At 53.4% G+C, this 27,579-nt stretch overlaps 1 protein-coding gene across 1 annotated transcript; it reads left to right on the top strand.

The window, feature by feature from the left end:
• Nucleotides 1–631: 631 nt before the first annotated feature.
• RGMA (repulsive guidance molecule BMP co-receptor a) lies at nt 632–27,360 on the top strand. The gene is made up of 4 exons (XM_075764073.1): nt 632–794; nt 8,197–8,312; nt 21,072–21,583; nt 24,130–27,360. The coding sequence occupies exons 1-4, from the start codon at nt 781–783 to the stop codon at nt 24,829–24,831; spliced, it is 1,344 nt and encodes a 447-aa protein (XP_075620188.1). The 5' UTR covers nt 632–780; the 3' UTR covers nt 24,832–27,360.
• The last annotated feature ends 219 nt before the right edge of the window (nt 27,361–27,579 follow it).

The following is a 27,579-nucleotide window of genomic DNA, read 5'->3' as shown; positions in this document are numbered from 1 at the left end:
CCCAACCCCAGTACTGGCTGTAATCCCCTGTCAAAAGAAAGATGCTCTCAGCCCCTACACGTGCCCGAGTCGTTGAAGAAGGGGTGCCCCCCCAAACCCCGCTTCCCCTCCATACCCTCCTGCTGCAGGTGGAGCATCCCCGCATCCCCACCCCTCCAGAGAGAGTGCATCCCGCAAGCTCCCCTCCATCTCCCTCAACCCTGGCTGCCTGCACAGGGAGAGGTGGTCCTGGGGGGAGGGGGGGGGGATTGCAGCGGGGACACCCCCCCCCCCCAGCTCCCCCTGCGCCTGGCCGAGGGCTGCGCCTGCCCTCCCTGCGCCGCTGCATGCTAACGACACTGCTCAGCGTGCGCGGAGAGAAGGAGGGAGGGAGGAAGGAGGGAGGGAGGGGACCTCCCTATCTGGCTCTATCTCCTCCGCTGCCTCTCACATGCTCCGGGAGGGCGATGCGGCTCCCCGCGTCCCGCTGAGCGAGGCCGCGCTGCACCCCGCCGGGGCTGCCCTGCGCAGGGCAGGGGGGGCTGCCTGCGCCCTGCGGTTGGCCTTTCCCCCCCCCCGCCCCCGGCCACTGCCACTTCTGCCCTTGGGTTTTGGGTTTGGGGTGGGTTTGTGTTTTGGTGGTTTGGGTTGGTTTTTTTTTTTTTTTTTTTTTTTAATATTTAATTTTATTTTATTTGGGTTTATTTTTATCTCCCCCCTCCTGGGAAAAACAAACAAAAAAAAGCCAACCAAAAAGCCGCCGCTCCCTGCACCGACCCCCGCAGCGGGCTGGAGAGGCTGATGCGGCCGCTAAGGTAAGCGGGGGCGGGGGGCTGCGCGGGGCCCCCCCGGCCGCATGCTGCCCCGGCTCCCTGCATGGCCCTTCCTCCGCGGGACCTGTTGAGGCTGTCGCTCCCGGTCCCCGGCTGCCTCCTTCCTCCCGAGCCGTTTTTATAAAAACCCCCTCGATTCTTCCTATTTTCTCTGCCCAGCTCGCGCTCTCTGTCCGGCTCGACACTAGCCTGGCGTGCATGCGGTTATTCATTTATCCTCCCTTCTGATGGTTGCCACTAAAAATGCACCCTGCTGGGCTAAGTCAATCGAGTAATTCCTTGCAGACCACTGAGGAAAACTGAAAATATCCTCCCCAGTATTTTCCCCTTTCCTTTGGGTAGCTCATCGCGGGGCTGATCGTGATTATCGAGACCGAAGCGCTTCGTTTGCGGGGACACAAAGCTTTCCCCTAAGTCCCGTAGTTGCAAACCGCTGGGGTGTTTGCGAGCTCCAAGGGAAAGGAGGGGACTGGGGTGTGTGACAGCTGGACAGATGTGGGACGTGGGCAGGGACGGCCACATCTGTGCGCAGGGAGAGGATGGGCAGCTGGAGCGTGTCTGGCCCGGGGGGGAGACTTTGCTTCTGATGAACTGAGTCTGTAAATAGCCCATAACCTCAGCCAGGAGCCAGGGTGGGGGGAGCAGAATATAGCCCCCAGTCAGGACATTTCAGAGGCACCAGCCAGAGCAGCCCCTGTCGAGACTTGCTTCCACATTGGGACCTGCACGTTGCCCTTCCTAAATAGTATATACATTTAAGGAAACCGGGCTGTGTTTGCGAGACAGGTGCTTTTTGTTGTGGTGGTGGTTGCGAGGCAGGAGATGAAAGTTTGGTGGTGTTTTGATGTGATTCTTGATTGCTGCCTGTTGGAGTAATTGCATCGCAATTGCTCAGAGGTAGAATCAATTTCCCCAAATTGAGATTTTAATGGGAGCTCGCAAGCTGCTGTTATGTCATGTGGTTTAAGGCGGCGTTGGATTGCATTTATTTTATAAACTGGATACTTTTGCAGACGGCGTAGGGATAACAGCACCACCCAGTGGGGCCTGGCCCTGGCCCCGGCCCCAGCCCCAGCCCTAGCTCAGCCCCAAGCTCAGCCCTAGCCCCAAGCTCAGCCCTAGCCCCAACCCCAGCTCAGCCCCAAGCTCAGCCCTAGCCCCAAGCTCAGCCCTAGCCCCAACCCCAGCTCAGCCCCAAGCTCAGCCCTAGCCCCAACCCCAGCTCAGCCTCAGCCCTAGCTCCAGCCGCAGCTCAGCCCAAGCTCAGCCCTAGCTCCAGCCCCAGCTCAGCCCCAGTGCCAAGCTGGGCACACCCGGGAGGACTCCCAGTGCCACCTCCGAGCTGCTCCCTCTCCACAAAAACTCCCAGTTTCATTTGCTGAAATACCTATGGAAGTGCTGGATTAAAGTTGTTGGTTTGTTTCTTTTTCCCATAAGAAGGAATGTCTCGTTCGCATACATTCAGGAGAAAGTTTTACATCAGCTGATGACACTGTCGCTTCGTGTTTCATGACTGACAGCACAGGAAAGGCGTCCTGCGGTGGGCTTGTATTTTTGGCCATTGCTGTCGGGAATTGATAGGTGGGGACATGGGCAAGGTGGTTGGGTTTCACAGAGCTTTTTCCATAGGATCCTTCAAACGCCCCTTTCTCAGTGAGTGGAAGATGTACATTTGCAAACACTCCAGGTCATCTCTACCTTTAAATGAGACCCAGGAGATGTCCTTAGCTGACCTGTTGCTTGGAGCGGGGGGAATTAGGGAGCTATGTTTGCACTTTCTCAAGATACCAGTAGCTTTTAAAAGCAGCAGAGAAAGACTGTCCCATTACACAGACTGGTTTCTGTCTCTGCTGATAAACATCCAGTTCTCTGCAATTTTTCTGTGCTGTTTATTTTTTGGCAGTTGAGATTTATCCATCTTTTCTGCTGAGCTGACATTTGACCATTCGAACTTGCTCTTGGGAACCTCCCAGACCACCTTTTGTTTTTTTAGAGGGGAGCCCAGATGTGAAGAAGATACACTAAAGAGATATTGCTTGATATTTAGTCCAAAGAGGAATCTGGGCCAGGAAGACCCGCTCCCTGCAGAGAACTAAATATACAGATGGTGAATTCCAGCCAGTCCTCCAAACACTGCCGAACAAGGGATGGTTACATGCTCCCATGTGTAGGAGTCAGGCCTCACCCTCAAGGCTTTGCAAGCAAGGGAAGGGGAGAGACATGAATGAATGCCACCAGTCAAAAAAGTTGACGTGATGAACTCTATTTGCCTGAAAATATCCCTGCTTGTTTTGCTTTCTGTCATGGGTGAGACTGGAAGTTTTCCACCAGCCCATCTTCCCTTCCCCTTGTCCAGCCTGGCTGGTTGCGAGCATTTCGAAGTGACTTTTATGGCTGTGAGCTGTGAGCACTTCGAAGAGAGAGCCCGCATCAGGGTTACCCACAGCGACTCCAGTTGGGGCTGCTCTTAATCAGTTAATCTGTGGATGCAAAGATACGGGTCAACAAAACATTCTTACCATTGTATTTATTGGTGTTATAAAGCTGTATTTTATTCCACTTTCGACCCACTGGCCTCTCTTTGCATCGCCAGATCGGCGAGTGTGATGTTCACAGGGGCGGCTGTGGGGACGTGGATTAGCTAAACCAGCAGACTCTTCTCTCGCTTTGCTACGCAGGAGTGGGTCGACGTTCGGAGCCCAGCTCCGTGCCATCACCTCCGCCTGCCCCATCCACCTACTGTGAAAGTTCAGTGCAGGGCACCAGAGAGACCTTGATGGGACACTTTCCCTGTCAGCTGCTTTACCAAGTGGTGTTAGTAGGGTTAGTAGGTTAGTAACCCGGCAGGTTAATAGGAAAGGGGGTTTAGATGCGTATTTGGCAGCTTCGAGGTGCACAGCTCAGGGAGGGCGTCTGCTCATGCTGTCAGCCAGGGAAACTGTAAAATGATAAAAAAAAAATGATGATGAGTGAAAGGAGGGTCTTTAAAATGAAAAGCAGCATTTTCCAGTATTGCAAACACGAGAGGTGTGGCTGTTACTGCAGAGTCTTCTTCAGAGGTTTTTTACTTTAGTAAGAATTTTTCTTTAATAATTATTCAGAGCACAGGTGTTTGGTTTTACTTCCACAAACATTTTGGAATCAGTTGTCAAACCTCCCCAGACAACAAATTGGGGGGTTCCACTCCAAACTTCCTTTCTTCCTCCTTTAAGGAGCAATTTCCCTTTTGCTGCTTGCCCCAAACACATACTATTGCAGAACATTTCAGGATTAGCTTCCCGCACGGGTGATCACAGCTTACCCCAGCCAGGCCGTGAGCAGCGTGCGTTGAACGCCTTGTCCTGAGGCAGAGCAGGGAAAGGCACGTGCTGAAGCTGTGCGGAGATAGTTGCGTGAAGAGCGGCCACGCAGAAAGTTCATGGGAGAGTCAGGAGCAGACCAGGAGCCCTGACATCCATTCCTCTAACTACTAGTTACAGTCCTCAGAAATACCCATGTTTACTATTTTAGCCATATAATTACAGGTAGTGAATAATTCCATTAGGAAGGCTGTAAGGGGAGGTATCATCTGTAAACCTTAGGGTTCAAATTAGACACGTTCATTCAGTCCCACTGAAGCCCACAGCCGTGCATGGTGTGACACAGGGCAGAGAAAAGTAAAGTTCAAACGAGTGATCCCAGCTGAGTTTCCCCTGGGAGCTGGGATCTTCCTGCTCATCCTGCAAATACCTTGCGGAATGCTATGATTTCTCCTTCCGCGTCACCCAGAAACTCAGATGCACGTCACCCCTCCGGAATGACACCAAACACGGGAATGAACCTGTATGTGACCATGGAGGTGCCTTTGCCCCCGGAGCTGAGCCGCTGCACAGCATAACTCCGCTGTGCCTCAGAGGTGTTTGCATTTTAGCGGTGGGTGGTTTCCCACATACCGTTTGCAAAGAGCATCAGGCTCAGCACTGCCTAAACAGGGAGCCCCAGCTGGGCTTCGAGAAGGAAAGAAACTGGGGAAAATGCAGTCACTCCACATTTCCAAGCCTAGGTATCCCCATTAAGCAAGGCACAGATCCAAATTTCACATAACCTGCATTTCAGTAGGGAATTTAAAGTCCGGGTCTTTGATTCGGCTAATCAGAAAGGTGAAGGTTATTTGAAAAACCTGGAAGGGGGAGCAGGATTTCAGAAACACACCTTATTTGGGGCCTTTTCCTGCTCTGCAGTTACACTTTGGACACATCTGTTGTTTTCTCCAGCGAAATCCGCTGCTTTGATCGGTGCCAAAAACAGCAATCCCATTTGCAATGCATGATGCAACTGAGCAAAATCAAGGAGAAATTTTTACAAACTGGAGCCAGGGGCATCGGACCGTTGCTTTATGGCAGCACAGTTTTCCCTACACCAAAGGCAGAAGCTCCAACAAGGGTCTTATTTAAAAAATAATGCTTCAAACTGGATTCCAGTCTATCACTGCAATGTGTCAGCTTGCCACAAAACGGCAATACCAAAGTGATGCTTTAGGTCAAACAATCAAACCAGCCTCACAGCAGCTATTTAGCAGCTGGATTTTAAAAGTTCATAATTCAGACTTTTTTTTGAGTTAAAAATAAATAGATCATGCTATATGTCATCAGCCGAGATAACAGCAGAAGTGATGTTTTTCAGATTGAGTTAAAAGCAAAAGTTGCATTGCAAGAGGACAGGGTGAGAGCAAGACGAAGTGATTTGGGGTCTGAAACGTAATCCCCTGGTCCTCCTCCCCCCCTGCCTGGGCTCTCCCCAGCTTGTGGACCCTCTTCCTCCTCCCCCCAGGCTCCTTCCAGCCTCCCCAGGCCCCTTCCAGCTCCAGCTGCCTACACGTCCCATCAGCAGGCATTTCTTCTTGGGTGGTAGCAGCAGCTGGCAGGGTTTGGACATATTTGCCCCTGTTTGACATCCCCCACAAAGAGGTGCTTCGAGTAGGCGTTCCTCCCACACTGCCTTTGCTACAGGTCTGGATCCGGCCTGCCAGCTTTCATCTCCTGCCCAGCTCAGCCCGGTCTGGCAGCTCTTCTGCACACAGAGCTCCTTCTGACTTTAGTGGACATCACCTGAGTGCAGCTGTAGGGGGATCAGGACCAAGACAGATCTCCAGTCAAGTGGGCAAGGCCCCAGGATTTTTGGAACCCATCTGGGTCCCAGATGGAAAAGCTTCAGCATTTTAATTCCTGTTGCAGCCCGGATAAAGCCCCAGTAAAGCTCCTCCTTCATTTGGAGGCAAGGGGGTTCAACCCCCCCCAAGGAGAACTAGATAGGTATTCATCGATACCTTTGCTTCTTGGATATTTACTCCCATCTCCTCTTCCTCACCTTGCCTTCCATGGGGTATTTGTTGTAGCTGAATCACAGATTCAATCTGCGACAGGGAGGAGATCACAAACACTTACTGGTCGCAAACTCTTACTGGAAACTTTAAGCTACCATCACTCCAAAAAGCATCCTTAGGGATGTTTGTGAGGTGGAGGAGAAGGGGGTTTCCAAAGACGACTAGAAGCAGAGTCAAGGAGCGTCCCAGGCCTATACCAAGCTGCAGGAGGAAAGACCTGTTGTTAAAGGGCATTTACAGAGTTGGGAGAAGGGCTGTGTAAGACAACCAGCATCCTTTTATTGTTTGTATAAGATCCCCAAGAGAAAGGAGATGAAACATTAGGATGGCAGAGGGGCACTCAATCAAAGGAGGGCTAATGATCCAAAACAGGGAAGTTAAAGTATATTAATTAAAGCGCATTACACCCGTGGGCACTCTCATTCGGAAGGGAAGTTGTCTTAGTTCACTGTGGCTGAAACATCCTTCAAGGGAAGTTTTAAAGAGATCCAAGTGGGCTGCTAAGGGGATGCCTCCCTCCTGGCGTAGCCCTTTCCTGGGTGGAGCAGACCCCTGGGATGGTGGGGCTGCAGAGCCAATCTCACCTCCTCATGCTCCGGTATGGCATCGCAGGAGGTGGAAAAGGGCAGGATTTTGAAGCCCAGCAGGCAAATGCCTGTGTGCTTTGAGCTGCTGCTCCATCTGCGTGGCCCACGAGGAGGGAGGGCGCTCCCAGGACTGCCATCTGCCCGGGGGGCTGCCCAAAGGGTCTCTAAGGGGTGCTTGTAAAGTGAGACCCCCCAGGACAACTGTACCAACACAACTGGTGAGACTTTCCCCCAGGGAAAGCTGAACATCCGGGTCTATACACGGGCTGGTGGTGCAGACTAGGCTGTGGTGGAGGTCCTGAGAGAGTGTAGGTACACCTTAGTCCTCTCCATTAGTCCTCAGCAGGCTGGCAGCTAGATTCGGGGATCGCCGACAGTCGTCCCCCTCTCCGAGGAGCGTCAGTCTAATGATAAGGATCTATGAGACTTGCTGTTTCTGAGTCATCTGGGCTTACTTCACCGCTGCCAGTGCCTGTGCGGGTGAATGACCTGGAAAGGTTGTGAAACGCTTGCACCTCCTGCGCAGCCAGGGCTGGGGTGGCATGGAGGAGCTCCTTGGGCTGGGGGGGCCATGCCCAAGTGGGCCGGGGGCCACTGCATCGCTTTTGCAATCCCTGCCCCGCACAAGCTGCCTAGCATGTCCCTGCCTCAGTTTCCCCTCTCTGCTGTGCAACGGCCCCATTACCCCAAATTGCTTAATTTGGGGGAAATCCAAAGCGCTCGTGTTAGGCCCATGGGAAAGAAGCAGGGAGGGCGTGCGACCCCGATGGGGTGGGAGGACACCCTTCTCCCAAATTGCAACCGAGCTAGGATGCATGACGGCGGGAAGACAGGGCAAAAAAAAATCAAGAACCCTTCCCGCAGCCCACCCTGTGTGGGACCACCACTCCCCCACCCCCCCGACCCCCTTCCCCAAAGGGCACGGGAGAGTTTGGTGGCTCGACCCCCAGCAATAATCCCCTTGTCCGGGTCTCCCCGTGCTCTTTCTTCCCCCTCTCCCTCCCATGGCTGCGGTGCACAGCGCTCGTTCCTCCGCCCCTTCCACGCCGCCGGAGGAGCATGGCCGGGGAGGCGGGCGGCCGCGCTCCGGAGTGGAGGAGGCGCAGGGAGAGGATGCAGACATTGGAAGGCAGCCGGGATGATTGATGGTTTGGGCTGTTTTGTAATGGGAGGGGAAGGAGAGGAGGAGGAGGAGAAGGAGAAAAAGTCTGTGTAATCTTTCAGTGCGGAGGCCACCGGAGCCCGGAGCTGGGGCCGCCCGTCCCTGCACCGCTCCGCGGAGCCATGTGGGGCTTTTGATTTTATTTTTTTTCCCAGTTCTTTCGATTGATTTATTTTTTCCTTTTTTTTTTTTCCTCCTCCTCTCTTCCCTTCTTTTTTTTTCTTTTTTTTTCTTTTTTTTTTTTTTCTTTTTCTTTTTAAACTCTTCTTCCAGGGAGAGGATAGTGGTTAAAGCTCGAGCTGGATGGATGGGTATGGGGAGAGGGGCAGGATCCACAGCCCTGGGACTTTTCCAAATCCTCCCTGTCTTTCTCTGCATCTTCCCTTCAGGTAAGGAACAGCCTCTTTATTTGAAGATATTTTTTTTTCCCCTGTATTTCTCGCAGCGTTTGGATAGCCGCCTCAGTTCCCCCCTGTCTCTGGGCCTCTTTCTCTCTCCCTCTCTTTGCAGCAGTTTGCCACATGTTTAAAATAAGCAAGTGGGGCTCAGTTTTGGTGTGTGTGTCTCCCCCCGTTCCCTTTTCCCCAAGCAGTTGCGGTGGGTGTTTTTCCTTGACCTCATCTTCTTTGTCTCCCCGCTGCCTCATCCCACAAGGAAGGAGATGGTCGAAATCAAAGCAAACCCGGGCGAAGGCAGCCGGGGGTTGTTTCTGACAGCGCCAGGCAGGTTACGTTGTTCTCCCGTTCCCGGGTGTGCTCTGTGCCTTGAGGGGAAGCGGGGGGGGGGCACACATTAACACCCCAGATGCCAAATTTTTGCCCTTGAGTGCAGTTGGGGGTCCGCGCTCCGAGCTTCCCCCCCCCCCCCCACCCCCGGGAAGGGAAGAGCCAGAGAGCGGTTGCGGAGGGGGTAAAGAGGGTCGTTGCTTTGTGATTTCGGGAAGATCGGGTGTCCGGGGTGGGGGGGGAAGGGCTGCACAGCCCCACCGGGGGGGGGAGCACGGCCCCGGGGCTCACCTGGGCCAGGCAGCGCGGCGGGCGGCGGAGGATGCGCGGGCGGAGCGGAGCGGGCTCCCCCTTCTCCCCGCCGCCCCCCTACCCCGGCCTCGGGCTGGGGTTTTTTTTTTTGGAGTCGGCACCATTATTTCGTTGGAAAATTTGCTCCGACCGAGGCGGGAGCTGTTGCGCTGTCCGAGGGCGGGATGGCAAATGGTCCTGCGAACATCGGCTCCCCCGGCCGAGCCCTCGCCCGCCGGCCCTTGCCCCGCACCCCCGGCCGCTCGCACCTACTGCTGGGCTCTGCCTGCCCCCTCCCCAGCCCCAGTTTGTTTGTATTGTGTCAGAAAAGGAGAGAATTTCAGAATTACAGCTGAAAACGCCATCTGTTTCCAATGAATCCCCCATAGTTTTTCACAATGTTTTTGGCAGATCTCTGCCTGCAAATTCCTTCAAGCCCCGAGTGCTTGTTTTTGTTGGGGGAGGGGAAACCCAGTCCACAGAGGCGGATTTGTTCCTTCCAAAACTCTCCAGTTTCTTTACCTCCTTTTTTTTTTTTTTTTCATTTGCAAGGGGGGGAAAAAGAGAAAGCAGAAGGGAGAAAGAAAAGCCCTAACGCTTAAATCTCCCCGTTTACCTTTTTAGTTTAGTAAAAACTTTCCTTTTTTTTTTTTTTTAAATTATTAATTTTGAAATCGCCTCTGCCTTTCTTTTGCATAACCGTAGGTGAAGCAGTCTTGCACACACATGTAGTAAATAAATAAATAAATAACTGCTTTACGCCCTTCCTCCCCCCCCTTTGCCCTCTTAGCCCTGTTGCAGGAAAACGAACCTTTCCAGCGCTGCCCTTCGCACTGAGGTGTCCCTGGACCCCACTTCTCCCAGGGGACTTCCCAGCAGGCTGGAAGCTGAACCCCCTGTTTTGTTTTTTTCTAGAAACTCTGGACCTGCTCCCATATGTGTTGCTTAACGCCCTTTTCGGAGCGTTTGAGTTGCAAAGCGTTGAGGCTGTGAGATTTACGGTGCAAGAAAGAACTTGATAGGAGATCTGGCTGGCTGCTTTGTTTGATTCTCCCTTCAGCAGTCAAATAAGGTGCAAAGAACTGGCAGAACGGGGCGATCCGGAGCCCGCGGGAGCGGGGCGCAGGCGGAGACGGTGCTCCCTGCGCGCAGGGCTGGGAGCATGCCGGGGGCTTTCGTTGAAAGCTTTTTGGGGTGGGAAGGTGGGGAAAAGGGGGAGATTTATTCCCTGGCATATCCTTTTTCCCCCTTTTTCCCTGTGCTTCCTGGGAATTGGTGGGTTCTTAGCAGGTTTCCAGCCCCGAGGAAGCTTCGCACCCCTCCTGAGAGCCCCGGGTGAGCGGGGCCGCTGGAGGCTGCCCAAGCGGGCGCTCGGCGTGTCAGATCAGTGCCTCGCCGAGTCCTGCCCTATTTATTTATTTGCTTAACACCCCCCCTCTATGTGCACACCCCGGGCTGGATTCCCGCTTCTGCTGCTCTCACACCGATGGCTTCACCCCGCTGCCTCCTGGGCGGCCCCTTGGTCTGAAAATGCTTGAGCTGGGGGCACCGGCGTGGGTTCCCCCTGCGTGGGTCCCCCCTCATGGGTCAGGGTGACCTCTGAGCGTGGGCAGCTGGGGAAGGCGGTTTGGGCAGAGCAGGCCACTGCTGACAGTTTCCCTGGCAGGAGTCCTGCTCAGGGCTTGTGCCAAGTCCCAGCGTTGGATGCTCATGGGTGCTCTCCCCTCCCAGCTGGGACCCTGATTTCCTGGGGTGCTCGGCTGACCCCCCACCTGTGCCTCCCAGTACGAGCTGTGCAGAGTTCTCTTGCAAATCCTTTTGTACCTTCAAAATCTGGCCCTGGGTGTTTTGACCCAGATGTCAGGCTTTGCTGTCTTGTACTCCGGTTTGCTTTGGCTTTCCCGGTTTGTCTTCCGCTTTGTCTTTTCGGCTGTAATACACTCCTGCCTCCAAAATAATTTGGAATTTTCTGCCCTTGGTTTATCAGGGCAATGCGGTTGATTCCAGATAAGGATCCATCCCTACTGGAGGTGTATCGGATCCGTTGATAAATGGCTTTTGTCTCAGCAGCAGGGAGGGACGTGGTTGCAGCATTAAGCCGAAATTGAGAAGGGGGGCTTAGGGGCTGTTAAAACAACACCTCCCCAGCGCCGTGAATGGGGAGCCGGGCCAGGGGCAGGGGAGGAGTGCGCCTGTGTGGGACGTTGTCAGGGCAGAGGAGAAGGGAGGGATTCAAACGTAAACCTGGAAATATTTTGGCTTCCCTGTTTTGTTGCTTGCTCGGAGCCGGTCTTCTCGTACTTGGAACAGAGAGTTCTCGGCGATTGGCAGCAAGGCTTGTTGTGGGGCTGGAAGGAGGTGCCTTGTTTTTAATGTACATGGGAGGATATGTTGCTTTTTTCCACAGAAAATCCTGAAATTTGTGGCCCTTGGTTACTGGGAATGGGAGGATATTAAGAGTAACTTTGGATTTATCATGGCAGCAGCTGAGGTTTCCTTCTTCTGCACATCTGAACAGCCGTGCCGAGTCAGATGTGCACATTAAGGTGCTCACAGGGCTGGGCAGCCATAAAGACTTCCTAACCTGGGGGCTCTGCTCCATCTCTGCACCAGCCTGCTGTCCCTGGAGAGCCAGGCTGCGATGCTGGATCAGGCCCCAGTGACAATGAGCTTTGCGATGTCTCTTCTGGGTCCCTGATGGGCATATTCCATACAGCAACCACGGGCTCTCGCAGAGCAGTGCACGGCCCGAGCGAGCCCCTCCTCAGCCCATCAGTCCTTTGGGAGACCCCCCAGTTGAGTCCTACAGCTCCCAAGGGATGAGCAGGACAGCAAAGAAGGTCAGAGATGAGGGGGTTTGGTCTATCTGGATGGGTTTGGTTGGGTTTACTTTGCCCGTTGGAGCAGACACCAAGCTTGGTGTAAGGGGGAGTGTAGGAACCCAGGACCAGAAGAGCGTTAGGGTCCCAGGTGGTTTGAAGGGGGGCTGGGGTGAACTTGGGACTGCTGCAAGGCAGGAGTGATGGGGCAGCGGGGAAGGGGTTTTGGGGAGGATGAGGGATGCTCAGAGATGCAGCTGTGGTGAGGCAGGTGAGGGGGTGCCTGGCCTTTTTTGGGCTGTCCTGGCAAATCCTGCCTTGATGCTGCAGATCAGGAGCAATCTGTGCAGGCAGGGCCCTGCCTGGCCGTGTATGTTACCCGGAACACACTTGTAAGAGGAGAGCCCTTAAATGCCTTTAAAAAGCTTTGTACCCTGCAGTTGGCAACTACTGGGATGAAAAGGAGAAGATATTTATTCCCTTGTCCGTGAGCTCTCAAAATAACAGGGCGTTCGATTGTAGCCTCAAGATTGCTTTGCACTCAAGTGCAGCCCGGCTGAGTAAATCACTGCTTCACCAGCTGAAATTCCTGCAGCAAGGGGGAGAATTGAATTATGGCCAACTGCAAAACCAGATGCCATCCCCTTGATGAAGTCATCGGGCTCTTACTGCGGAGAACAAGCTGGCTCCTACACACACACAGCCCTCGTAGGCACAGACTGAGCCGCTCTGTCTAACAGCCCGGCCATGGTGTGTGGGGCAGTCGGAGGCAGATGCGAGAACAGTAAGTCCTTCAGGGTGGAGCACCAGAAGGGTGTCGAATCCCACTTTCCGCTTCGTGAGGATCCAGGGGAGTTTAGCTATTTAATTCCCAGCGAGCAGAGCTATCCCTGCATATATGGGGGTTTTATGGGTCAGGCAGAGAGCAAGCTCCACCTGCGCCCAAAGTATTTTCTCCTCCCTCCGTTTCCTCTCCTTCCTGGACAGCTGTTGACTTTGGTCCCCAAAGCCCTGGTAATGGTCTATAGCATTTTGCTTTTCAGACAAGCTATCTTTTTTTCCTTGCCCTGTGACACACGCCAGCCAACCCTTTCTGAGATGATGAGGACATGTGGCAGGACGTTTTAGGGATGGATCCTGGCTCTGGGCTTTGTCAGCCCACAGTGATGTGAGAGCATCACTGTGCTGGGGATAGGAGTGTGGGGAGCAGTGGGACTGGGAGGGTGGGTTCCACTTAGAAAGTTACTCTTTCTCCTAAAATTAAAACCTGAGCCCGGGGGGGGACAGCAATCAAATGCATTTAAAAATGAATAAACCTCTGAAGGTCTGTGGCTGTGAAGGAGGAGCTGATATTGTGGCTTCCATGGGGTGCAAACAATGGGGAGTGGGTCTGGTGCCGGGTGGTAGCGCAGCCTGCAGGTGGGATCCACGAGATCCCTGCGTGTCCCCAGGTGCGGCTCCAGCATCAGTCAGGTGCCTGCGTGGTTTTTCGGTGGGCTTGCGGGGCTGCCGCCTGCCAGCCGGACAGCTGCCACCCCACGCCCTGCAAACAAACCAACACCTGCGATTGAGATGCCGCAATTTTTTGGCAAGCGTTTAATTGTATAAATTTGCCTCATCCAGATTTATGTGCTCCAGGCTTTTCTCTATCTCCTCGTTTCGTGTCTCATTTACCTCTGTGTTTGAAGGGTTGAAATTTCACAAGAGCACGGCTGGAATGATTATTCCTAGAGGGAATCCACACCTGTAAGCAGAAAGCGTTTCCCTGCCAGCCCCGCCGCGGCCCGGGTGAGGGGGAGGAGAGCGAGGGACCCGCTGCCACACCTGGGGGGCCCCCGGGCGCTGGTGGGTGGCAGCCATGCCTTCAAAGGCACCCTGGGAAAGCAGCTTTGGCGTGGGGAGAGCGATGTCTGCTGGGAACCTGAAACACTCGGCGATGGGGGTGGCTGGCAGGGGTACCTTGTCCCAGTACCGTTGCTTCAGAGGGATGGGGACATGGGTGGCGTTGGCTGGGGGAGGAAACTGAGGGTGATGCTTCATGTGGGGGATGAGAGAGCGAATGCACTTCTTCACACTGGGCTCATCTTGGGTGAAACCCTTCACATCCTCAGTGTCCTCATCTGTAAAATGGACCACTCCCCTCAAGAAGATTTACCAGCTCTTGAGAGCTGTTGATGAAAGCAGGGAAAGCCCAGGTGTGCAGCTCCAGCACCGCTTTCCAACCCACAGCACACTGTGGCGGGGAGCCAGCTTCGTTAGCGCCCTTCTGCAGATGGAGAAGCAGAGGAGATGGCTTCCCTCCCTTCTCCTCGTCCTCCATCCAGCAGCTCACAGTCTGTGTCCGTGGAGCAAAACCCGCATCCTCCAACCCATCCACCAGCGCTGCTGCCTCCGAGCAGGTGAAAGCTCAACGGTTGCGGCAAAGGCAGCGCTGAAGCCCGAATCCCAGGATGAAGATTTAAGAGCAAAGTCTACAACTCTGATGCTGCTTTGGCTGTAAACGCTGGTTCCTCCTTTCAGCCCGTCATGTCTCCGGTAATTCTCAGAGCAGCATCACCAGCCAGTCGTGGCTCTGGGCTGCAAGCTCCGTGGCTGATGCCCTCTCCAGTGGTGTCTGCTCGCCATTCTCCCTGCGTGGGGATGTCGAGGTGAGCCTGGAGGAGCAATGCTGGCCGGGGGGGGCTGGGGAGAGACGCATTTGGCCCCGCTAAGCATGCCGGGTCAGCGGTAAGCTGACTCCCTGAACCAAAAGAGCTGACTAAGTGACAGGAGTGATCAAGGGCTCCTTCGGCAGCATCCAACGGTTCGCATCCAACGGTTCGTGCTGTAGCCGGTGAAGACACTGACTCTGCTTTTTTCCTGCCTGTGCTTGCCCCGTGTGTCTGCAACGCCAGGAGAGGAGAGGTGGGGGGCCATGAACTCGGTGCTGAGGACAACAGGGAGTTGGCCGTGGCAGGTCGTCCAGATGGTTTAGTGATTGACACAGGCTGAAACGAGAAAACTCCTTCTGGGTCCCTCTTTTGACTTAAAGAAACTGGAGAAAACCTTTCCCCAGCATCCTCTTGAGCAAGATGAGGACTGGGTTAACAGAAGGAGCGTGGATTGAGGTGTGCTGTCTAATACATCTAGAGTCACTCTATCAACACGTCCTTTGCCTGGATTTAATGCATCTGCTGCTTTTGCCAGTGGAAGAGAATGCAAAACCAGGCCCCAGCATGGAAGGTGGCCCCTGCGAGCCAACCTCCCCATGCCCGCCCTTGCAAAATAAGAGCTGCAGCACTTTAAGAGAGTCAGGTTTATTTTTCTCCTTCAGTTCCCTCCTCCTGTTCCTCCTCCCCCCACTTCAGTGCAACTGAAACCTGATCTAATCCCTTTGCACATGGGTAATTTATTGGTCTATTGGGCTTTTCTTGATGGCAAATTGCATTGTCTTTCTTCCTGGGTTGAGGCTTTGGAGCAGTTTGCTGCATTCCTGCAGCTCTTTTCTCAGGGCTGATCTTTCACACCCCCTCTGAGCACAGTCAAATCAGTTTTATTGGGCCTCTTTGTTATGCAAACAAGGCAATAATAACCAGGCTATTATTCTGCAAGATTGTGCTTGATTAACAGTTCAAAGGAGGTCGCTGGAAGAGCCGGCACTGCCATTGCGGGCAAATCCTTTGCCGAAGCTTGGGTCAGGTGGCCTTTGGGTCTTCCTCGCCCCACGGTGCCCTGTGGGGCTGCAGGAGAGCGGTCCCTGCCCAGACACCCCATCCATCAGGGCTGCGGACAGCACCGAAGGGCTCGCTTCTCTCCCTGGCATGACGAGGCGCCGGTCGATACGTGTCATAAAATAGAATCACAGAATAGTTTCGGTTGGAAGGGACCTTTAAAGGTCATCTAGTCCACCCCCCGCAATGAGCAGCGACATCTTCAACTAGACCAGGTTGCTCAGAGCCCCGTCCAGCCTGACCTTGAATGTTTCCAGGCATGGGGCATCTACCGCCTCTCTGGACAACCCGTTCCAGTGTTTCACCACCTTCATCATAAAAAATGTCTTCCTTGTATCTAGTTTTGCAGTGCATGTGGGCACCAAGATGTGGGACCGGCATGGCTAGCGTAGGGGGACTTCCCTGCTGGGACAGGCACAGCGCGAGGGGCTGGATGCAAAGGGTTGATGTCTTTTATTCTCTCTGGTTTTGCTTTGGACTGCTGAAATCTTGCTGGAAGAGATCCCATCAGCTGGGTTTTTGAGGAGTGGTGTGATTTTTTTTTTTTTTTAACTCTTTTGGGGTCATTTTGGTGCTGGTGGTGACTGCTGTGCGCCCAGGAGCTGAGCAGCTCACATCTCCTTGAAGCTGGCAGATGTTGCTGGTATTTAGCACCTCTGAGAATCGTGCCTTTCCTATTGAGGTGTCAGCATAAATATGTTTATTTAGATTACTTAAATAAATACGTGTTTAGGAGCCTAAGTCTGGGTGCTCAGATCTGAGGCCAAAGGTAGTTACGTTTTACTGTGTTCTCCGAAAAAGCCTTTTACTGCATGTGTGAGGCTTGCACATCTACACTTCAATCCATATATTTGGAAAGACATGGGATGATGTATTTGCATCACATGTGGGTGATGAAATACTTTCCAGCCCGTTAGTAACCAAGAGGATATTAAACAACATCTTTTAGCAGTGAACGCTTTAAAATTAACAGGTCTGGTTAACATGCACACAAGAGTCTTAAAAGAATTGGCTTTTGCTTACTGAAATTAATTTCCAGTAATTCTCTTTGCTAGAGGAATTACAGGAGAACAGATGAATTGTTGATTTTGTGCTAGTTTTCTGAAAAAAACATGATTTGGGTGGATGAAATCCAGTTAACCTGACACCAGCTGAAGGGAAAACGGGGCACTGATAATTAAAAGCCTGTTAAAGTTAGATGTGTGCATGTAATAAGTTTGAACACTTAATTTAGGAGTGTGTACTATAACATACCGATGACGAGGGCAGAGCAGCAGGACCTGGGTTGTGTGATACCCCAAGGTTCCTCCTGAGCGCGTGGGAGCTCACCGGGGCAGGTGGACCACGGGATGCTCGCAGGATGGAGGACCGGTGCTTTGCAAACCGGGAGCTCTGGAAAAGGTTGCAGCCAAACAGCACATCTTGGTGCAACTGCAGTGCAACGTCCCGGTGAAAGGGATGACCTCAGGAGAGCGGTGAGCGCGTGTCCCGCATCGGTATCGCCCGTCGGGGTGGTAGGTTTTGCAGGAAGCAAGCCTGCTGGGGGGGAGGTCTGATGGTGGGGCTAGGCAAACACCTTCCAGTGAGAACTTAAAAGTGCAAACCGTTTAGCTTATCTAGAGGATTGACAAGTGACTTGATTGCAGTGTGTAAATATCTTTGTGGGAAACATACTGGTTACTAACGGACCAAATCGCTGGTTCTTTTTATGTCCTTACAATGCAGTCAGATAAAATCCACTTAGAACCAAGACCCGTGTTTTGTAAAGGTGATAAACTCCTGAAGCATCCTGCTGAGGAAAGGGGTGGCTTTTCAGTCTGTGCAGACCGCAGAAGTCCTCATGGGAGGTATACCTGAACAAACATGGAGCACCAGGCTGTGCACAGGGGGGCTGTCTTAGTCCAGGTGATTTAATGATTTCTTCTGGCTTTAAACTTACCAAAATCATTGGTTTCAGGGTAGAGAAGGAAGTTTTGTCCTTGGTTTGTGTGGTACCGAGTCCTTGAAAGAAGATGATGTGGAGGTTGGGAGGTGGCTGGGCTGCCAGGGGTTGAAGTCACCTGTCCCTGGGATGAAGGACCCTTTGTGATGGACAAGGGTGGTGGCATCACCCAGATCCAGGGATGTCTCACGGATCCCAGGTCTGCTGGGTTCCTGCTTGAGAGGGGTTTGTTTCTGTGCTAAGTCATCTGTGGTTGAAAAACAGATCCATTGTGAGTCGATGGAAAATAGATTATGCGAAATTGAATAAACATCGTTTCTTGGCCCGGGTACAAATGAGCCTGCACTGCTGTGCCAAAGTTCCTGCCAGAGGGGACGAGGCAAGGCGTGCTTGTCGGGAGGGGGAGAGGGTCGTGTCTGCTCTCCTCCACAGCCTTTATCTGCCATGGTCCCTCCCCAGCGGCACGAGGGATTTGCCAAACCCAGCAGTATGGTTGGAGAAGCATCTCCGGGAAAGCCCAGACGTGAGCGGCCGGGGAGGGCGCACGCTGCCGCTGCGGCACCTGGCTGTGGAAATCTGGCCTTATATGGGGCCCTGAGCGAAACAGCGAAAAGGGGACGACGGGTGCCAAAACCGGAGCGATAACATCTTAAAGAAGAACGCTCCCCCTTCAGGCCCAGGGAGGAAAGAAATGGGCTTCCCTGCCCTCGGTTTTGTTGGTTTGTGTTGGTTTTTTACTCAGTACCTTATAAAGTCATGCATGACCCTGGGGCAGCGCGGCAGCGAGGGATGCTCCGCACGGGGATGCGTTTAGCACTGAGTATCGGGGGCTGTATTTGCAGCAGCCTGCTCTGTCCGTAGGCTGCCACAGCTCACGCCCGCATCTCCTGGTGCAAGCGAATGAAGCGTGTCCTTAAAGAGCAACACCCTGTGGCTTTATTCCTACTAAAAAAATCCCCTCTACGCAGCAGCTGAAGGGCTGGAGCAGCCAGCGAGTGCTGGAGCCTGGGCTCTGCAAACTGCTCGCTGGACAGGATGCTTTGCACAGTGCATCCTGGTGCCTTACCGAGCCGTCAGGTGAGGTGGGGTATGTGGGTCCTGCATGTCCAGGGACGTGTCCTCCAGCTCCTCCCAGGGCTATGCTGGCACGTCTGTCTGCAGTGACAGCTCGTTTGGCCACGTGCAACCTCAAGGCATCCTCAAGCTGTACATTAGCATAACTACTAGGAGAGCAATGATTTTAATTGCCTGATGCCACAACTGTTTGGGATAACGGGCAATGGTGGCACTGCTCACACTCCTGCGTGGTTTTTTGACTCCTGTATTCCACTGGGAGGGTCCTGCGGGATCTGCAAAGCTACCGTCACAGTCTCTCGTCAGAAGGAGTGAGATGCATTTTCCTTATTTTCCACCCCGATAAACCCACACCCGCACCGTGAGCATCTCGCCCCGAAACACCCCTGCTTGCACTCCCTGTGTGTTGCAACTCGCTTACTCCGGTCATTCCCACTGTGTTACCGTGTGCGATCGCCTGCGTTAAATACCATCCCTTCCGTCTCCCTCTGAGTTCAGGCACTGTGCTAGCTATCGCACATTGCAGCAGCCGTGTTTGAATGTATAGCCTCCAGAGCCAAGGCGGGCAGCGTTGGGGAGCTGGGCTTTTCTGCGTGCTGGTAACAAGAATCGTTTGCATCATGTCTGTCAGCTAGGAGGAATGCTGAGCAATACACTCCGCTGCAAGCCAATGGCTGTGATGGGAAGCCCACTGATACCTAGTGTCTTTGGTGGAAAATCACAGTCTTGGGGCTGAAAAGAGAGGGACATGAAATAATAAATATTTTAAAATTTGACCCATCATGCAGGTGGCTTAGCAGAACTGTGAACCCATGTCCCAGGTCAAAAGGTTGTTATCAAGTCACCTCTGGTCGATAATGAGTTAAAGGCTTTCCACAGTGCTTCTTGCAGGTTTAAATGGGATGCTGCCAAGATGAAACAGCTTCTGGATTCTTGGTGCTGTTGCTAGCATCTGAGTTTATTAAACATGAATTTTAAAACTGTGAGGAACCTGTCACCATTTCCTATTTGCACTTCACTCTTCTTGGAAAGGGAGAGGAGACAGGCTTGTTTCTTCAAGCTGGACTGCTTAGTGTTTTATAACCTTGGTCTCCCTTTTTGATTTTCCAGCACCAACTATGTTTAGGTTTCCAGCACTGTAATGTTTAAAACTAAACCATACTGTTTGCCCTGAAACAATACTGGGGTTTGTAACTTTCTTTTTAAACAAATCTGAAATGGTTTTGGCACAGATGCCTTGCCAGCCTCCTTCTAAACAAACCCTGAGACAGGAACATGCCAGCCTCCTTCTAAACAAACCCTGAGACAGGAACATATGTGTACGCGTGCAAGAGGCACCATGAAAGCATCTGGAAATGGTGGGGCTTTTCTTCTCCTCCTTCTGCTGCCGTTTGTGCCTGAGCCCATCCTGTCTCCAAGCCCTCCGAGGGGGTCGATTAAGAGGAGAGGAAGGAAAACACGATGAATTTTAAGTGGTGTGAGCCTAGGTTCACCCAGCAAGACTCCAAATTGGCATGGGCAGAGCAGTGTCTGTGCGATGTTCAGCGATGGCCGTGTGATTTTTGCACAGCTGCTTTCAAGTCTGCTCCAGGGAAGCCATGCTGCCCCGGCGAGCAGACTTTGGGCGGGGGGCGGAAACAGAATCTGAATTTCCTTTGCCTTCCTCTGCCTTACTGGCAAGCACTGGGGCTCCGGCTGAGCCTGGCAAAGACCCCTCTGCCTTTGCCTGCGCCTCCGCACGGGCAGCGCGAGGTGGGTGCGAAGGGGAAGGCAGGGGCTCGGCCGGCATCCCCGCACCCTGCTGCGCCGGTTTTTCTCCTCCACCTCTTGTTCTCTCTCAGTGAGCCGTGGCGGGGAATGGGCTCCCGGGGCTGGGCAGAGGCGCATGGCAGGCAATACAGAGTTTTTTTGGCTCCTGCTTCTTTCCGGGGGGGCACAGGGACACGGGCAAGCGCTGCTCCCGGCACCGCTGCAGCCCCGAGGATGGTGGAGCGGCTGCTTGCTCAGCTGCAGGGTCGGTCACGGCACAGATCCTGCTCCAACCTCTGCACATCGACGTGTGTCTGGGGCACAGCGGTCATGCTGGGGCTGGGTTTCTCCATACCTGCGGAGGAGGAAATGGAAGGCAGACAGATTTTTGCCCTGGTAGAGCTCAGTCTGGACACAACGCGCGGTAATTCATGCAGCACAGAGCTTTGAATGTCAAACCCTAAAAAGACATTAAAAACCCCATTGCATCTCCCCCCCCCCCATTAATGATCCTGCCTTATCCCCGCTAATGAATACACCCCATTCTTCCCCACTCTGGTTTTCCCCTCCAGGAGCATTCATCTAAAGACTGGATGCTCTTTCCCTTCTTGGCTTAAATTGGGGCAGATCCTGTTGGTTTCTTTGGCTTTGATGCATGGGAGTTGGGTCATGTGAGAGGGTCATGTCTGGTGAGCGAGGCCCCATCACGCGGTAGAGCCAATGTCATGAGTTTGGGTGGCAGGAGGAGGACACCAGCCTCTTGGTGGGGGTAGAGTTGGATGTCCCACACACAGGCATGCAAGCATTGATCACCTTGTGTTTACCTCCCCTCCCGCAGTGACGTCTCCATGCAAGATCCTCAAGTGCAACTCTGAGTTCTGGGCGGCCACGTCGGGCTCCCACCACCTGGGCACAGAGGAGGCACCCGAATTTTGCACGGCCCTGCGCGCCTACGCGCACTGCACCCGCCGCACCGCCCGCACCTGCAGAGGTGACCTGGCCTACCACTCCGCCGTGCATGGCATAGACGATCTGATGGTGCAACACAACTGCTCCAAGGATGGCCCCACGTCCCAGCCCCGCCTCCGGACATTGCCCCCCGGGGATAGCCAGGAACGCTCCGACAGCCCCGAAATCTGCCACTATGAGAAGAGCTTTCACAAACACTCGGCTGCCCCCAACTATACCCACTGCGGGCTCTTTGGAGACCCCCACCTCAGGACTTTCACAGACACTTTCCAAACCTGCAAGGTGCAAGGGGCTTGGCCGCTCATAGACAATAACTACCTGAATGTCCAGGTCACCAACACGCCGGTGCTGCCTGGCTCTACAGCCACTGCCACCAGCAAGGTGAGCCACAAGCACATCCCCGTGAGCAGAGGTGGGCAAGGGCAGAGGTGCTTCTGAACAGCCTTTCTTTCCACCATCTCTCTCCTCTACCATTTGCACATCTCCTTGAGGAGGGTAGGACTGGGTGGGAGCTCCTCTGAATTTGAGCGTTTGGCCATAAATATCAGATGCCCATCCTTCCTCTGTCTCCACCTTCACTTAAATGTTCTGTGATTTCTTCCTGAGTATGTCAAGCCTCATCATGGTTAGCAAGCTGAGAAGGCAATCACGGCCAAAGTCAGGGATGGCAAATTAAGAGGGCTCCCACCTGGGGGACTCCAGGTTGCTGTGAACAGCCAGACCAGGAGTGATGGTGGCACCTTTTGGGGGACACCCATGGTCCAAGCAGACGTGAGACTTCCCTCCAGGGAGGCTCCAGCTTGCAGAGAAAAGCCTGGAGGGAGCTGAGCTCCTCACACTGCCTTCCCCTCTGCCCAGGCTCGTAATTGTCTCTCTGGTTTGTAGCCAAGTCAAGGCATTGTGTGGGGCACAGTCTGTTCTGGTGGTGCTTTGGCAGCCTAAACAAACATCCTGAAGGTGCAGGGCAAACACTGAGCAAATGCCGGTGAAAATATGCTGCAGGACTTGTGTGACATGGCCTCAGCTTCAGGAGAGACGTGGAGCTGATGAACTGTCATCTTGCTCCATAGTGCACAAGCTCTAAAGCTAACAGTCCACTTTTTGTGCCAAAAAAAGGGAGGCTCAGCATGAGGCACCTTCTTGCTTTTGGAATGTGTCCTGGCCCGCTGTGTCTGGGTGAGCTGCTTCTCCCTGAGTGTGGGGAGAGGAGAGAATCACATGTAGGACAGAGACTGCCTCTCAGCTCTGGATGAGACCTTTTTAGCCTGAGCTGGCATTTTGATTTTGACCTGTTCCTAATAAACCTCCATAAAGATACTTAATGATGTTCTCAACTCCTTACCTACCAAAAGACATCAAAACCGGCTCAATCTTGAGGTCTTGCTTGATGAAAGTGGTCCCTAAGGACCCCAGGGACCTGCAATTTCTAGGCTGGATTCCAGGATCACCATCTTAATTGAGCCTTTTCACCCGTTATATGCCTCACGGGCTTGTGGTGAGGAGGGATTAGTCATGAGTTCTGCAGCATGAGCTGTGGAAAGCATTACTGGGTCATTGCTAGAGGACCATGTGTTGTTGGAAAGGATCAGAGCCTCTCAGTCCATGGGGCTCTTAGTGTTTTTGCATGATGTTCTCTGGTCTTCCCTTCTTCTTCCAGCCAGAGGCAAGGCTGGATCCAGAGGAGGTAGCAGGAGGTCCATGTGAGGGGTAGTGCAGCCTGAAATCTGGGGCACGGTGGTGTGTCATGATGTGGTTGAGGAGGGGATAGCAGGGCTGCCGCAGGGCTGGGAGCAGCTGGGCACTCAGCAGAGGAGTGGGTGGGAGAGAGGGACATTGCCAGGGCTCTGGACAGCTTTGGGCTCCTTGCCAGCACCACTGGGGACAGAGGTGCTGGGAGCCACCATTGTGTTCAGCCCAGTTCTTGGCGAGCCTCAGTTTTTGCCTTCCTGCTCAGCTCTTGGGCGTATCTGCCATGAAGCTGCTGGAGCCATCTCTCCTCCAGCCCTGCCCCGCTCTGGCCAGGTCTCAGTCTGTCCCTTCATGAGGGGTGCACGGGGGGAGCGGTCCCCCTACTGCTGCTCCCTCATGGAAAGAGGTGCAGGAGGAAGAGCAAGTTTGCAAGAGGTAAAAGTGTAGAATTTGCATGGGAAGAAGAGCAAGTTGCTCTTCCTCTTATGCAAACTCTACTCTTCCTCCTCATCAAGCCTTCCCCTCAAAGCCAGGTCAGCAAGGGAAGAGCAAACGCTATGAGGTCCTTCCTCCAGCAAGGGACCCCTGTTTGAGCCCAGCCAAGGGTGGGGAGCCATGTTGGGCTCAGTCTACGCCCATATCACCCTTAGAAGGGCCTGCTCACTCAAACATGCTGAACCTGTGTGTGTCTCTGTGGTTGAGCTGGAGAATGACATGTTCTTGGGCCCAGAGGAGAAGACCCTGTTGGTCTGGGAGTGGCCAGAGAAAGGAAGAGGTCCAGCCCATGGGATGTAAATGCCGTGGGAGCTGGAGAAGAAGCTCCACCACCTCTAGGAGAGTCAGGGCTTGTCCCCCTCTGCCATCTGCCAGGCCCTGGAGGCAAGACAGTGCTGTGTGCACGGGCATGCTGCTACAAGCCTGTGAGTAGTGATACTCCAACCAGCTCCAGCTACAAGGGAGCTCCTGTCTTGGGCCTGGAGATAACAGCATAGTTCCAGGTGGTACGTTCAGTCCAGCCTCTCGGTCTTGACTCCGTACACAGTATCCTCATCCCTGTGCTGATGGCCATGTTTGGTTGCCTGAAAGTTGGGGCAACTTACTAGGATGAAGCACCTGCCCGTGACCTGAAGGCCATGCTCCCGGCTCCTCCACCTCCCATGCCACTCCTGGTGGTGGTTGTGTGCTCTCAAGTGGTCATCGCTGGTTGTAACCTTGTTCCTTTCTTTCCTCCCCCATAGCTCACCATCATCTTCAAGAGCTTTCAGGAGTGCGTGGACCAGAAAGTGTACCAGGCAGAGATGGACGAGCTCCCTGCTGCCTTTGCCGATGGCTCCAAGAATGGAGGGGACAAGCATGGAGCCAACAGCCTGAAGATCACCGAGAAGGTGTCAGGCCAACACATTGAGATCCAGGCAAAGTACATTGGCACCACCATCGTGGTGAGGCAGGTGGGCCGGTACCTCACCTTTGCTGTGCGCATGCCAGAGGAGGTGGTCAACGCCGTGGAGGACCGGGACAGTCAGGGCCTCTACCTGTGCCTCCGCGGTTGTCCACTCAACCAACAGATTGACTTCCAGACCATCCGCTCGGCTCAAGCCACAGAGGGTCGTGCTCGTAGGAAGGGGCCCAGCCTGCAGGCCTCCCCCGAGGCCTTCACATATGAAACGGCCACGGCCAAGTGCAGGGAAAAGCTGCCCGTGGAGGACCTCTACTTTCAGTCCTGCGTCTTCGACCTCCTTACCACAGGGGATGTCAACTTCATGCTGGCTGCTTACTATGCCTTTGAGGATGTGAAGATGCTTCACTCCAACAAAGACAAGCTGCACCTCTATGAAAGGACACGGGACCTGGCCCCCAGCAACACGGCTCCCTCGGGGACCCCCCCCACCCTCTGGGTAGCACTGCTGTGTTTGAGTCAGTGTTGGTTGGGCTTGTTATAGAGGTTTGCTCCTTCGCACTGTGGAGAGCGGGGAAAATGGAGCAGGAGGGGACCAGGGGTGAGATGGCGGCGCTGGACAACAGGAGGTTGGATATCAGAGCCGCATGAGTTGTCCTCAAACCTCAGCCCCTTTCTTTGGCACCAGGTCCTCCACCTTCCCAGCTCTTGCCTGGGAGGAATGTGCTGCCAATGGGACCAGTCAGGAGGTTTTTTTGCCGGACTGTACCTTGTCTGGACCTTCCTCACCTCCCCCTCTCCTCCTCCTCCCAGTAGTGTGGGTGCAGAGGAGCCCCCACCTCCTTGTAGTGTTCCTCCAGGTCCTGAAAATGCACATGGTGACTGTGACGTTGGCGTGCATGAACATGGCTTTGTCTTCGTGGAGCAGTGCCCACGAGGAGGGCGCAGAGCAGCAAGATGGGGCCAAGCCTGGCCAGCACAGTGGGGCTGGGCTTTCTGCTTGCCGGGGCTGTGCTCTGCTTTTCGGGCACGTTGCGCTCTCCTCAGAGCTTCATCATTGCAGAAAGTGGTGCAAGGGGCCAAAATGGTGGGGAATGGTCCCACACTTGCCCAGCCACCAGTGCCAGGCATCTTTTGGGTGGAAGGGGGACACGTTCCTCAATGTGTCCTTGGCCAACGTTCCTTGGCTTGTGTTTGCTGTGGTTCAAAGGGCATCTCCTATTTTAGCCAGTTCATTCGGCTGATTCACTCAGTAGTTTTATTCCTGGCTCCCTTGTCTCTGCCCAGACCCACCGAGGACTCTTGACGGCAATGGGAGAAACCTGGCCAGTATTCAAGCGGTTTCTGTAACTTCTGCCCGGCATTGGACGAGTGAGTTCCTTGCGCCGTTTGCTGCCCGGTCCCCTAAAACTGGCAGCAGGGAGGCTGCTCAGTGGGAGACCTGATCCACACCTCCCTCCAGCCCTGCACCCCCTCGCCTGCCCACGCCTTGGCCGGCCCTGGGATGGAGCAGGAGTGTTATGCTGTTTGTTTGCTGCTAGGTCTCTGCTCCGCTCCTTGTCCTGGGGCCGCGACTTGCAACCCCATTGCAGAGCAGTTGCACCTTAAGCCCTTCTGGGCTTGAATTGGAAATGGGGCAATGTTAGAAATCCAGCCAGGAGATGGGATGCAGCAGAGGACCCTCCAACAGCCCCCAAATGTCTGTTCCCTGCCTCAAAACCATCGATAAATCTTCCCCCACCATGTAGTGCTGCCCATCTCCTCCTTTCCGTGTTCCTCTGTGGTTCACCTCATCGCTCACTGAACAAACAGCAAGACCACCTTTGGTCTGTGTCTTGGAGACCTCCTGATGGGTTTCCCCTCCTTTCCTCAGGGGGAAGTTCCCAGAAACCAGCCCCAAAACACTCTTGGGGGCATCTCCTGCTCTCAAGGGAGGTCTCTGGGCACGATGAGACAAGTTAGCACCAAAAGAGGTGGGAACAGGCTCGTTTGGCAGCCTGAACTGGTGCCAAGAAGCAGCCTGGTGTAAATACTCAACGTGACTATTCATTGTGTTCTAACAGCTCTAGAGCTCCATTTGTAAAGCAGCAGAGAAATGCAAAATTGTGTCAATGGATGTAATTTATATTGTCTCCTTAATATATAGAGCCCTGGCATTGATCTCGTGTGACTGTACAGATGAAGAGATGTAATTCGTTTTTAAATGTTTAAGGAAAGAAAAGAAACAAAAAGATGTGTTTACTACTTTGCTCCTTGCTTTGTTTGCTGGTGCCCCAGGTATTCTGTTTAGGGAGATGTTGAAATAAGGATATCACAGTTTGGAGGCGCCGAGTTGAGCAACCACTGGACCGCGGCACAGGACAGTTTAGCTTCCTAATGCACTAATTGCTCAGCCAGGCTGATTTGGACTTTTTGTTTCCTTTGTTAAAGAAAGAACCAAGTTTTTGTCTTCCCTAGAAATTCAAAACACAAGTTTTGAAAATAAAAATTTGTCACTGGGTAGGAGGAAACTTTTTTTTTTTTTTCCTTGCTGTGTTACTCCGTAGATAAACAGCGGCTGTGCAAAGCATCCCTTTGAAGACACGGAGGTTCTTGAAAGCAGTCTTAGCTGGCCAAGCCACAGCGTGCCAACAAGTCAATACTTCCCTTAAGACCTCCCTTCCCTATATAGCGATCACCCTACGGCACGATGCGCTGTGGTTTAGGGGTAATTTCCAGCCAAGGAAAGTCTATTTAATTACAGCGTGGCTCAGTCCCACTGTCCAGGTGAGCACTCCAGTGGTGGCCAGCTGTCACACGGTAGTTGGGGTATCCCTATTTTAGAAGCAAACAGTGAAGCACTTTATTTTGGTTGTGTTTGACCCAGTTCTGGTTAAAGGTGAAGTGTGGCCAAGAAAGACCCGATACTTGGAAACAAAAGAAATACGTAGGCAAAAGGGGGGGGAGCGTTACAAGAAGGGCCCCCCCACCTCCTCCCTGTGCTGAGACCCATGGGAGCGTCACCGCGTGTACATACTGTAAATTATTTATTGAGAGAAACGCAAGTAAAGTTTGAGGTTTTTTTGACAATAAACGAGTGGTTCTTGTTTTGTTCCCGGTGTGTTGGATGGTGCTGTTGGTCACTCCAGATGCGAATGGTGCCCCATTTCTGCATTCCCTAAAGCAACTTTCTTCCATCTGTAACCCAAGGACCCTTTGAGAGCTGTCCTAAATTCTGAGAATTTCACTCTGGGGTTTTATTTATCTACAGCCAAAGAAGAAAAAATAAAAAGGGGGTGTGGGAGGAGAAAAT

Source organism: Balearica regulorum, chromosome 12 (genome assembly GCF_011004875.1).
Source record: "Balearica regulorum gibbericeps isolate bBalReg1 chromosome 12, bBalReg1.pri, whole genome shotgun sequence".
NCBI classification, from domain to species: domain Eukaryota; kingdom Metazoa; phylum Chordata; class Aves; order Gruiformes; family Gruidae; genus Balearica; species Balearica regulorum.
This window is presented reverse-complemented; position numbering and strand designations above follow the sequence as displayed.